The following is a 12921-nucleotide window of genomic DNA, read 5'->3' as shown; positions in this document are numbered from 1 at the left end:
GAGACTATGATCTGTATACCCAACATCTGCTCTACCGCCTAACACCATACACGACATAGAGCATGATGCTCAATAGGTACTCCTCAGTGTTTTTGCCGAATGAATGAACATAAATGGAAAACTCATGATTTTGGTGTGCAAGTGACTTCTGTTGATTGTAGCATAAAAGACATCTCCTCTTAGTCCTCATCTGCAGCATCATCCCCATAGTGTATCCTGTGTGTTAATATAAAGCCTTTTGGGCGCCTGGGTGGCTCAGTTGGTTAAGCGACTGCCTTCGGCTCAGGTCATGATCCTGGAGTCCCGGGATCGAGTCCCGCATCGGGCTCCCTGCTCGGCAAGGAGCCTGCTTCTCCCTCTGACCCTCCCCCCTCTCGTGTACTCTCTCTCTCTCTCTCTCATTTTCACTCTCTCAAAATAAATAAATAAATCTTTAAAAAATAAAATAAAATAAAATTCAAGCATCTTTAAATATATATGTATATATATAAGGCCTTTTAAGAGCACAGTAGGCCCCTTTGGGATTAACTCATTCTGACTGTGCTAAGTTTGGGGGGCACACCCTGTTCTCACTCATCTGCACAGAAAAGCCTCTCTGATACTTTAGTACTGTGCAGACAGAAAGTCTTCATGCCCAGAGGGACCATGAGTCTGAAGAGCATTAAGGAAATTTATCAATTAAAGTGGAATTGGATTATTTATTTTTGAAGGTCTGGCTTCCTAGCACAGCTAGGCATGGTTCTTCATAGAGCCTTTATTATTATTTTTTTATTTTTTAGTATGATTTTGTTATTTTCTGTCTACCAAGAAAAAAAGTATTTAGTATAAAAGAATTAGGAAAACATAAGAAGTCAAAATACAGAAAATTGGAATGTATCTTTCTATAGTAACCTTACCATAGGCGATGACCAGGGTCAATATGGCTGCATATCTAACTCCCTTCCTTTTATATGTATGTTTGTGTATATGCATGTGTGTGTGTACATAACAGATCAGCATCCTGCTATAATTGTATTTTATTTGCATCACAGTATATCATGGAATTATTTTTGGACCAATGAACATTTTTACTATATTCTTTGTGAGTCTTTAACATTCTTATACTATGGATCAAATATAAATAACTCTATTAATAACTCCATGAACATCATTTGAATGTGGATTGGGTTTATTGTTTGGTGCCCACAGGACATTCTCATTGACCAGAGCCACTTGTTAACTTGTCACAGAGTCAACAATTAAAAATATACTGGGGACAACTATGGCTTGTATCCCTAACATTGTAAAAGCTTGTCCTTGCTGGTCATTTACTGAGTCTTTCTGTTGAGGTCATAGTCATTATATAATGTTAAAGCTAACCACTCGTAGTCTTCATGAAATCTATTTGTTCCTCAGTCTCACTAGGAAAAGCTTGTTCATACTGAAGTGTGCATGTTTCTCTAAGAGAGTTTCAGCCTTACCAAATACAACACGTTATTCAAGATGGGCCATTTCCTTTGACACCATAAAGGGGCGCCTTCAGATACCAGTCTGCTTCTAAGCCAGTACTGGGTTTATATATCCTTTAAGGATCATCAGCTGTAAAAAAAAAAAAAAAAAAAAAAAAAAAAAAATCATCAGCTGTGAAAAAACAAATATTTATTTGTGAAGCCCTGAGATGCGTGTCATTCATAATATGCACTTACAGAGAACACACCCTGGAAACCCAGATGAGGGAGAAGCTTATTCTGCTTTGAGAAGAGACAGAGGGTGATGTTGGAGGTGGACCTTGGAGAAGGGCTAGGATTTTCCGAAGTGGACAGAGGGGAGGGGGAGGGCTCCTAGAGCAGTGAATTGTCGGAGCCACATCACTGAGGCCCAGAAGGGTTGGGTCACTGAGAGAAGAGATGCCATTCTTGGGTGCCAGAAAGCCCGGCTCTCTGTGTTCCTGATAGAATGCGGGCACTTATCAGAGAAACTTGGGGGTCTCTTCTACCACTAGACCATGAGTTCCACTGGGAAAGGGACCAAATCTCTACATTCCTGGGCTGGAGCCCATTCTTGGACGTGAGCAGGCTCAGGATGGCACACACCTGGCATGTTTTAGGCTCTGCCTGTCCTGCACCCATGACAGACACCTCTGATGGACGATGACCTTCTTTCTTGACGAGCCTATAATGTGATCCTCAAATGACTCTCAACCCTGTGCTTCTGGTCACCTCCATCAATCTACCAGGGTCTATCAGGCCATAAGATAAAACTTCCTACACACCAGAAGTATACCCACAGAAAATATTTGAAAGAAACCATGATAAAAGAGGTCCTTGGTCTATCCAAATTCAATACAGAGCATGAACATCTGAGTTTAAAATGAGCGATTGTATTTTTTGCAGGAAGATACTTCTTTGTCAAAAAAAAAAATTCTAGGATATGCATAATATAATGTGATCTATGTAAACCTAGTTTTCATGGACTTCCCAAATTATGAATAAATTATATTCCAAGGGCACAAAAAACTAAGAAATTTGCCCAGGTTCATCCAGGTACATAAGCAAAGATGGAGGAAACCAAAGCTGTCTACCCCAAAGTGGTTCATATTCTTCTTTTTTTTTTTTAAAGATTTTATTTATTTATTTGACAGAGAGAGATACAGTGAGAGAGGGAACACAAGCAGGGGGAGTGGGAGAGGGAGAAGGCTTCCCGCGGAGCCGGAAGCCCGATGCGGGGCTTGATCCCAGGACCCTGGGATCATGACCCTGAGCTGAAGGCAGACACTTAAAGACTGAGCCACTCAGGTGCCCCAGTGGTTCATATTCTTCACCTCTGTCCTTCACCAGTCCCCTCCTAGTGAGGGAGCCAAGATAATTCAGGCACTAAAATCTCCAAGATCTCCAAGATCTTCTGAAAAATGCCAGCATGCTATCAGAAGCCCAAAGAGGTAGTGGTTACTTCCACCTGATGAAGGTAATGAGGTGCGCAGAGGCCTCCTGGTTTTGGTGATCTTTAGCTGTGTCCTAACAAAAAAAAAAAAAAAAGCCAGTCAAACAGCTAAAGGAGGAATAGCATCCTGGAAAGAGGGATGGCATAAAATCATTGGGTTTGTAATTCATGCAGTCGGTGTCCACTGAGCAGCTACTGGGGGTGGGGGGGGGTGGGGGGAGCCCTACGCTTGGCTCTGGAGCACAAGACAAAATCACAGTCTCAAGTCTTTGGCCTCACATGGCAGACACATGAAATGTTTAATGGCAGTAGAGTATGAAAAGTGATACACAACTTCTAGAAGCGCCATGAAGAGCAACTCACTAACATGAAGGAGTAAGAAGGTCTGTTGGTCATTTCTGTATTTGATTTCTCTGGACAGAAATAACGTGATCTGATTAGGGACCGATGGTAGTATGAACGGATACTGTCATGGACAGAGTTGCTAGGCTATTAACAAAATGTTGTGCTTTCTCCTCCCAGATGAAAGGCTGCATAAAGGTTTTGAAGGAACAGGCCCCGGACAGTGTGGAGGGGCTACTGAATGCCCTCAGGTAAGCCTCAGCCCTGCGACACTTCAGAGAGACTTCAAACTTAGATGCTGTTGGGGACCAGGCTCTAGAGCATCAGGCTTAACCCCGTGCATGTCTTCACACATTTAATCCTGCCAACAACCAGTTGAAGTCAGCACCATTTTTATCAGATGGAAGAAACTGAGATGTAGGGAAATGAAATAACTTGCCCAACGTCACACAGCACACGACAGAGCTAGAACATACCCCTGGATCTGGGTGACCACACACGCCGTGGGCCTGACTCCAGGCTGTGCTGCCTTGTGGTTAGTGGAGACTCATCAGAAGAAGAAGCTTCCTGAGTCTCACTTGCCCCTTCACCTGCTGTACGTGAAAATTGTGGGTGGCTTTAGAAAACCCTGATGCTCAGGTTCCAACCCAACCGAATGCATTAGAGTCTCCAGGGTGGGGACACAGGTATCCACTCTGTGTTTGTTCTAAAGCTCCCTGGGTGACCTGCTCTACCCTGCCTGGATGCCCAAGTATTTGGCAACTATGGCTAATTTCAGCTTCTCACCGCTAACAGCTGATGCCCAAGCAGCCTCTCTTCCAAGGATACACGTGCTTAATACACTCCAGAGAAGGGATTCTTATTTTTCAGCCGTGACACATGTACAGGAATTTGTTAAATCATACTACCACGTAAATCATTCCACTGCTGGATTGCAATCTGGAAGGTTTATGGTCCTCGCTCTCTTATTCATCTTTGATTTTCCCAAGTCCCACTCACTGTTGTGCATGCAGTAAGTGTTCAATAAGTGTAAGTGGACTGGATCAATAATCTTCTATCTGTGTACAATGCTCATGTCTTACATTCCACTCCCGAGTATGTTGTCTCATTTAATTATCACAACTCAAGAGAGGGAAGGTGATCTATTATCCCCATTTAATAAATGAAGAAACAGCCACACATTTAACGAATAAAACTGAGGTTGATGCTGTTTTGTGGCGCTGCTAGGTCATCATTCTTCAGAACAGATGTATCATTAAGAGAGTAGCCTTCCAGATTCCGTGCGTGAACCAAGCTTTTCTCCATTGGTGCCCATTTCCCAGCAGGCGCTGGCTTCCCGTACGCAGTAAGACTCTGGTGTCTGAATTTTTTTTTTTTTTTAACTTTCCCGCCTCATTTAATCGAGCAAGGCTTTCGTGAAGAGCAGGGCACTGGGCTGAACAGTGAGTCCCATCCGAGTGTTGGCATCTGTGGTTTCTTGTAGGTATTGTGGTGAATGGCTTTTGAGGCAGACAGACTTGGGTCCAAATCAGAAGCCACAGATCCCTCGCGAATCACACACATTGGCAGATTTGCGGTCTGAAATAGGTCATTTCACCTCTCTGATTCTCAGTTTTCTCACCTGTAAAATGGAGGCGGGAACCTCTTCTGCAAAGAGTTAGTGTGGGTGAAATGAGGACTTACACGAGTGTCCAGGACCTGGCAAGGTTTGATGACATGGTAATTCCCCTTTCCTTCCTTTTCATACGCCGTGCCTGCGCCAGGTTAATGTGAGGATGCAGACTGGGCTGCTCCTTATTTGGCTTGTTTACCTGCATTTGTGCCCCCTTGTGGTGGCAATGGGCATAAGCCTTCCCAGGAAAGTAGAAAACCATCAGCGTTGAAGTTTTGGGGGAATGTTGGGATGCAGATCCACATTCTGAAATTTGCAGCTCAGCAGGGGGAGCCTGGATGGTTGAAATGCTGCACTCCTTCACGTGAAGTCGACCTCCGCAGAAAATGTGATGGCTTCTATCTCCTCTGTATATTTATTTGATTAGATAAAAGGTCTACTTGTTGAATAACCACACTACAAAATTCCTTTAGGAAAAAGAATCAAATACTAAATCCATCTGAGACTACACTGGGGATCAAAGTGTGGTTATTTGTGTAAGGAATGAGCCCGAGTTTGATTTCTAAGTAGCCATTGTGTCTCTCAAGGTAAAGATGGGCTGAGAGTCATCATGAAGCTTTGGCAGAGCACTGTTTCCACACTGACTCCCATTGCTTTCGCTCCATCCAGGTTCACTACCAAGCACTTGAACGATGAATCAACTTCCAAACAGATTCGAGCAATGCTTCAGTAGAGCTCTGCTCAAAGAAGAGGATCTATGTGCTGACCTCAGAAGATGTATATGTTTACATAATTTAATACAGATTGATGTTAATACTTGTGTATTTACATAACCGTTTCCTTCTTGTCGCTAAAATATATGGACTTTAATTTGTATCTTGACTGACTCGACCCAGCAGAGCATAAATTGACTTGAGAGCCTAACCTTTGATGTCTAAAACAAAACCCTCTTCTCCAAAGCCAAAATTTGGAGATGTTGGTCTTTACTACTGGAGTCCTTTAACTACACCTGTAACAATCCAAAATTCCCAATAGTTTGTGGTAGTGTTTTAATTCTAGATGTGTAATCTCTCTGGGAAGTTTACTTATAGAAACACGAAGTATTTGATTTCCTGTGTCGGCTTGGCTACAAGAAACACAACCGTTATCCTGACAGAGGGAGAGAGGAATCCAAGAAAAGAAAAATGCATGTGAAGACACAAACTCAAGTGTTTGGAATTCAGCACGCCCCCCACCTCTCTTCCCTCAGACTGCAAACCACATGTGCAGCTTTTTTGTTTGCACGTTATTTTATTTAGCGACATAGTCCCCTTCTCTCTGGATTTATATTCCTCTAACGTTCCCTTTTGATTCTGCAGGAGGAAAATCACCTGCGCTTGAATCCACTTGTAAGAAAGAAGTGAGAATAGATAGATGTGCTGTCATAGCTGAGCTGTGAAGGCGGTTGTCTTGGAAGTGGGGGACAGGCTGGGAGGAAGGACACACAGGCAACAGGACAGTCCTCTCTCCACTTCAACCCTCTGGCTTTGGGTAATTTTACTGACATTCCGGGTATCTGTGGGGTCCTGGGTGCCCAGCCGCCCTCCTGAAATGGGCCCTGCCCTTTGTGGGCTGATCATGTGGTGACAGAGGTCTCAGGTACTTCACTAATTTCCAGAAAACTGGGGACTCCAGAGGGAGGAAATGCTACATTTTCCAGTTCCCTAGTATTTAAAAGGTAGCTCCTCCCTGACCACATGGCTAGCTTGCTGCAATGTGTACAACTTTGGTCTGAGTACCTGGATTTAGTCCTAGCCTTATTGATCCACTATGTGGTCTTTGGAAATTCACTTAAGCTCTTTGTGTCTCACTTTCTTCATCTATAAAATGGGCAATTAGAACAGACGATCTCCAAGAGCCCTACAAGGCAACGAGCCAATAAAATGGCTGACTCTTACATGCTTCCTTAGGAAATAGAGTCCGGGAATCATCACCCCACCTTGTCTTGAAGATAGGACCAGGACTAGAGTCATTCTGTCCACAGATCGGAGCTTATAACGGAACCTTGAAAATCTCCTGTTCCAACGTCCAGTGGAGAAAGAGACGAGGGTGAAGTCAAACAGGATCAACCCCCCTGTAGGACTGGAGCCCAGGATCCCTCACTCCTGATTCTTTCCCTCTTCACCATGTGGCCTATGCATACATACAATGGGATGAGATTGGACACTTTTAAGTCAATCTTCAGTCTGGCTTATTTTATTACTTGCCTATTTCTGATAGAAGGAAAGGGTTGCCCAGTGATTGATAATCCCAGAAGTTGGGCCTGGGTACATCAGGGTGTCATTCACCATGTCCCAAGGAACGAGCCGTCAGACACAATTGATTTCCAGACTTTAGTATCCAGCTGGCACTCTCTCGAGTCCTCCAAGAAAGGGGAAAGATACTTTTGTTTTGTTTTATTTTTAACAACAACAGCAACAAAAAATCCAGTCAAGTGACAAAACAGATTCTCTGGTTTATATCTAAATGTCAGTCAACAGAGAGAGAAAAAGGCCCTTTTCCTTAGAACTTTTCAAGCTGAACAAGTACAGCTCCTTGGATGGGGGTGGGGGGGTGGTTTTCTCATCAGGACAGAAATGCACTTAGATGGCCTTCATGGCCTTTTCAAACCTAGGGATTTTAACACCTTGGAAGAAGCCGGGAAATGGGGTAAACAATGGGTGAACAAATTCATTGACTGTTCAGCTTAAGAAATGTTCTATTTGGCAGCCTCACGTCATCTTTGGGCAGCAACTGTCAAGACAAGAATTATAGAGGCACTCAATGTTTATCATCATTGGGTCCATTTGTTCCCTTTATTGGGTGAGGAGTTTAAGTCTTGGAGAGAGGAAAGGACTTGCAGAGGAAATCGTTGAGCACATTTCTAATTTTTAATTAGACTTTTATCAAATGGGATCAAACATACAGGAGGGGCTGCTGGCCTGCCCCAATATAGCCAGGCCACCTTGTTTCAAAGCTAATATCCACCTGTCCATGGGTTTTCAAAAGCCCAGTTGCCTCTGATGATCAGGAGGACAAGTTAATTGAACGTCTGTGATCACTAACAGGTAATAGCTATTGGGTCCACTCCTGAGCTACTGTGGGAGACAAATTCTTTTAACAGACTGTCCTCCAGGCGTCAGGAGTCCATGAAAAATCATGTTTTCTTTTCCTGTGTGTGCTGCATGCACATGTGTTTAAGACCCATGGGTGGCTTAGGGGAAAGTGTTAGCCACAGTATCCATATCGATGTTTAACTATATTTCATATTTGATGTTTCATAGTTTTCAAATAAACCGTGTTTTCCATTACTCAGATATTTATTTTGGGGCAGACAACAGGTGAAAATTACATTTCTCAGATGCGCTGCTATTTTGGCATCATGACTTTGTTCTCAGAAGTTTTTCATGCATCACTAAGAGCTACTAATGAAAGCAAGTGGCAGTGAGTTTTTTGAATTGTGGTAGCCCATTAGGGCTGGAGTATTTATTAACAACCAGAAAGAAAGTCTTGATAGTAATCTCTTAATTGTTAATCTCATGCTTCATCATTTGCTTCTAGTCATCATCATTATATCAAGACATTAATGGTAAACTGAGGTTTTTGATACATCATCACATTGAAGTTACAAAAAAGTAATAATCATGCTTCCTCAAAAGAAAAACGAAGCCTATCCAATCTTGGAATCCAATTGTACAAGTAGAATTCGGAGAATTCTCATTCAGTCTTGTATCCAAACAGCTACAGATTTTTCTAGACATTAATAATAAACAGTGGAATTTTATCTTAAAGACATTTTGGAACCTAACTTCCCCATTACATCTATAAAAGCTGTTGCATACACAAAGCTGTTTTAAAGTTGTCATATGTTGTTTGCTAAAGTCATTGTATTTTTTTTTTTTTGCCTGCTTTGCCTCTTTTTGTACAGAAGTTTTGAGTGTGAAATGAAAATTAAAGTTTGGTACATATATTTAAAAATATACCTCTATTTTATATGATGTTCAGCGCTGAGTGGGTGATGAGCACATGATCATAGATATTTGCTAAACATCGATATTTGCTAAACACCTGCTCTGGGGACAAGCAAATCACACCACCTGCCTTCCACCTTTCTTTATATACAACATAAAATACGCAAAATGTTCTGCTCTTGGTACCAGCTATATTTTATTAATTTCAGCAAAGATCTTTCATTATTTAAAAAGGTATAGAATAAAAAGAGGCATGATTGATATCTAGAGATTCATGAGACCTACTTGTCCAAAGATGCTAAGGAACATGCATTCTGTCTTTTGAGAGTAGTAGCCCTTTATGGATGCAACAAAGTCGGCCATTAACTTATTCTATATATGTACATTTTTCAGTCAACTTCAGCTTTAAAGCAATTCTTTTAAAAATTGAATATTGAAACTGTTTTAGAGTGTCCTTGCATATTTTAAGCTTTTCACCTGAGATCTAATTGTGTGTGCTATCAATGGGTCAGAGTCCCCAAAAGAGACCTTCTCTATACAAAAGACAAAGATACAATAATTATATCTATTTGAGACTCAAAGGGAAATGAGTAGGAATGGGAAATTTTCTGTAAATTGACACATTAATAAATTATAAATGGACACAAGCTGGAAGGACAGAGAAGAGAAGGGACCAAGAGAGAAAGAGAAAGACCCTAGTTAAATGAGTGTTGAAAGTCAAGAGACATGAAAAAAATGAGTGTACGTGTGATTATCAAGAGGAATACAGCTAGTGAGGAATACCCTTCATGCCAGCCAAAAAGTTGGTTGTTAATCAGGGCTCTCTGGAAGGATGGAGATGAGGGGTTTAGCTGGCCACATTCTTGAAACCTGGTGAACAGTGAATATATGCAATCTGTATTCACCTTGACTTCATACTCCGGGGTATCACTGAGTAGATAGAATTTCTTTCTAGGCAAGCATTTGCTGCTTGAAACGTCTGTACTATATTTAGTCATCACAACTTAAGTGATTAAATAATACTAAATAATATGTACTTATACTTTTTATACAATTTACTTGTACTGTTCATATTCATTGATACGTTATTCCATCCAATGCCAAAATCCTGGTCTCTAATAGTAAAAACAAAACAAAAAACAAAGACACAAACAAAGCCTTGCTGATCACACCCTCATACACCTTTTATACAGTAATAAAGAGAGGTCTTGACTGTTCTATCTCTTCAGCTCAAAGACTACAAAGAAGGGAGTTTTTCTGCTCTGGTCACATCAAGTTACAAATTCCATAAAAATACCTTTTGAAATTGTGGTAAGTAGGATATTAGATAAATCCCAGAAATTTTTGTAGAGTCATTTAGGTTGAGAGATCTTGTAAACTCATTTAAGAAAGTCTTTCCCATATGAAATCTTCCTGTTTTCCTCCACAAATTGCATCTTTCTAGTCTCTTCTCTCTGCCTGCACTTACTCTTCATTTTTAAATTGTCCTTATTTGCCCCGTGACTGGCTTTGTTTCAAGTCAGGAGTTACATTTTATTAGCCATTCTTGCAGTGTTGTGACTTGAGGACCAGTGGTTTTAAAAGGCTCCTGCCACATTGAAAAAACCTGTCTCCAGAAAATATCAAAAGAACTTGAAGGAAATTGTAAAATTATTTTCTTCAGAATGTCAATATATATGATTTTCCTTCCTTTGGTGTAAGAGAAATAATGCAAACCCTGTGGGGAGGGGTATAAAGGTGATAGTGTTATATGTGAATGTGGGTGGGGAAGCTAAAAGTATAGGGAGCCCTAGGCTGAACCAGGTGAATATTAACTACCTTCATGTGCCAGGGGCATTTCCACTCCTTTGATATTGTCATTAATGCACCCCCTCTTCTTCCTTGCCTATTTGAAGTTTACCTAGACATCAAGGCCTGGGTCATACATACTCTTCCAGAAGCTTCCCCTAACCACCCCAATTCATGCTAATCCTCCCTGTTCTTGGTCTCTAATGCATTTAATTTATTTGATGCTAAATATAGGGCATGGAACAGCACTTTATATGTTTGTTTCTTACAGTAGATGTTAAGTCTGTAAGGGAAGAGCATGTGTCCCTTATAGGGTCAAGCTCAATGTAAGCCGGCAGCCAACAGAACCTGCCTGTAAAGGGGAAACTTCAGGGTCCTGACACCTGAATGCGCTGAAATGAAACCCGGAGAATTAATTTCTATAGCTCACAACTATCCACAGTAACAAAGTATCTGCTCCCTTGGCTGGTCAACTTTATTCCTGGAGGAAATACTTACCTGCCAGGGTATTTTTAACCTCTGTGGACACAGCTTGCAGCTTGTAGCTGATATGCCAGGAGTCCAGCTGAGAAATCAGGCTGTTGTCTTGATCAGAAGTCAGAGTCAGTTAGTCCTGGCAAGGGCAGGCATGCTATCAGATGAAGTCTAGCTTGGTCTGGGACAAGGCTGCTTCGGAGAACTGAGCTTGAGGCAAAGGCAAAAGGGCAATAAAAGCAGGTTTCCAGTAACTAGACAAATCAATTCAGCACCTTGGATAGCAATCTAAGCATGTTCTCCTAACAGTCCATAGCCATTTCTCCTGGAATCTGTAAGTCCTATTACTTGGTTCCACTTTGTCTCTAAAACTCTGATTGTTCATTAGAAAATTTAAGTTGCTAGGTAGCTGGGAAAGCATTTTTCTATGTCCTGAGACTTCTGAATATCACATAAGATGGGCAGAAAATAGTCTTGGAAAGGTGCCAGTATCATCTTGGGTTTTCATATTCATAGTTTTAGATTCAAGCTAAACTCATAGGAATGACTCTTCTTTCTTCTTTACCCTAACTGCTTCAGCTAATCTTTAAGTCCTAACAAATATCTTTTCTAAAGAGGTCTCAAAATCAACTTCTCCCAGTTCATTTTGTTTTATTTCCTCTATGCTTCACCATCTTTTCTTTAGAAGATCATCCAGCCCTTACTCTCCCTCCTGCCCACTCTCTATACAGCCAACACCATCCTCCTGTGACATATATCTGAGCATGCCTGTGTCATACGATTGCCTTTAGCAAGTTTCCTGAAATATGTTCCCAGAGATGTTAATTGATGTTCCATCAAAAAAATTTTTTTTCAGTTTTCAAGTACTTTTGAAACAAGGTTAAACACATTATTTTTTTAAAGATTTTATTTATTTATTTGAGAGAGAGAGAGCACGAGTGGGGTGAGTGGCAGAGGGAGAGGGAGAAGCAGACTCCCCACTAAGCAGGGCACCTGATGTAGGGCTCAATCCTGGGACTCCAGAATCATGACCTGAGCCGAAGGCAGATGCTTAACCAACTGAGCCAACCAGGCACCCCAAACACATTATTTTTTAATACCAAATTTTTTTATTCATTGTACATCTCCACAGGAAGGTAGAGCATATTCTGCATGGAAATCAGCTTGTTGATTTCTACACACACACACACACACACACACACACACACACACGAGCTTGTTGGAACTTTATTAAGATTTCCTTACATCATATCAATTGATATACATATCAATTTGAGAAGAATGGACATCTTAACAATATTGAGTCTTCTGATCTGTGAATATAGTAAATCTTCCCCATTTGTTTAGGACTTCTTTGATTTCATAAGATTTTTTTACATAAACTATCTGTGAGTAAAGATAGCTTTACTTTTTCTTTCTCAATATGAATCCTATTTATTTCTTCTCCTCTCCCTATTACACCAACTAACCTCTGGCACAATGTTGAACAAAAGTAGTAAGAATGGACATTCCTATTTAGTTCCTGATCTTAAGGGGAAGCATCTAGTCTTTCATCATTATGAGTGTTGTTAGTTTTAGGCTATATGTAGATGTCATTTATCAGATTGAGACTCTCTTATTTTGCTGAGAACTATTATCAAAAACACATGTTGGACAAAAACACTAATTCAAGGGATACGTGCACCCTATGTCTATAGCAGCATTATTTACAATAACCAAATTATGGAAGTAGCTTGTGTCCACTGACTGATGAATGGATAAAGATGTGGTATGTATGTAGAATGGAATATTATTCAG

At 41.0% G+C, this 12921-nt stretch overlaps 1 protein-coding gene across 5 annotated transcripts in view; it reads left to right on the top strand.

The window, feature by feature from the left end:
* CYRIA (CYFIP related Rac1 interactor A) overlaps positions 1-8869 on the top strand; it is a 110777-nt gene extending 101908 nt beyond the window's left edge. For 4 of the 5 annotated variants that reach the window (XM_028099304.2, XM_028099301.2, XM_028099303.2 and 1 more), the window contains 2 exons: positions 3442-3512; positions 5543-8869. In XM_028099304.2, the coding sequence (XP_027955105.1) occupies positions 3442-3512; positions 5543-5606 (135 nt within the window). In that variant the 3' untranslated portion in view covers positions 5607-8869. The remainder of the gene's footprint in view (positions 1-3441; positions 3513-5542) is intronic. The other variant, XR_003608468.2, reaches the window with a different exon arrangement.
* Positions 8870-12921: the final 4052 nt, after the last annotated feature.

This window comes from Eumetopias jubatus, unplaced genomic scaffold (genome assembly GCF_037043125.1).
Source record: "Eumetopias jubatus isolate StellerSeaLion01/CBP00866 unplaced genomic scaffold, mEumJub1_p1.0 scaffold_9, whole genome shotgun sequence".
In the NCBI taxonomy this organism is placed as follows: domain Eukaryota; kingdom Metazoa; phylum Chordata; class Mammalia; order Carnivora; family Otariidae; genus Eumetopias; species Eumetopias jubatus.
This window is presented reverse-complemented; position numbering and strand designations above follow the sequence as displayed.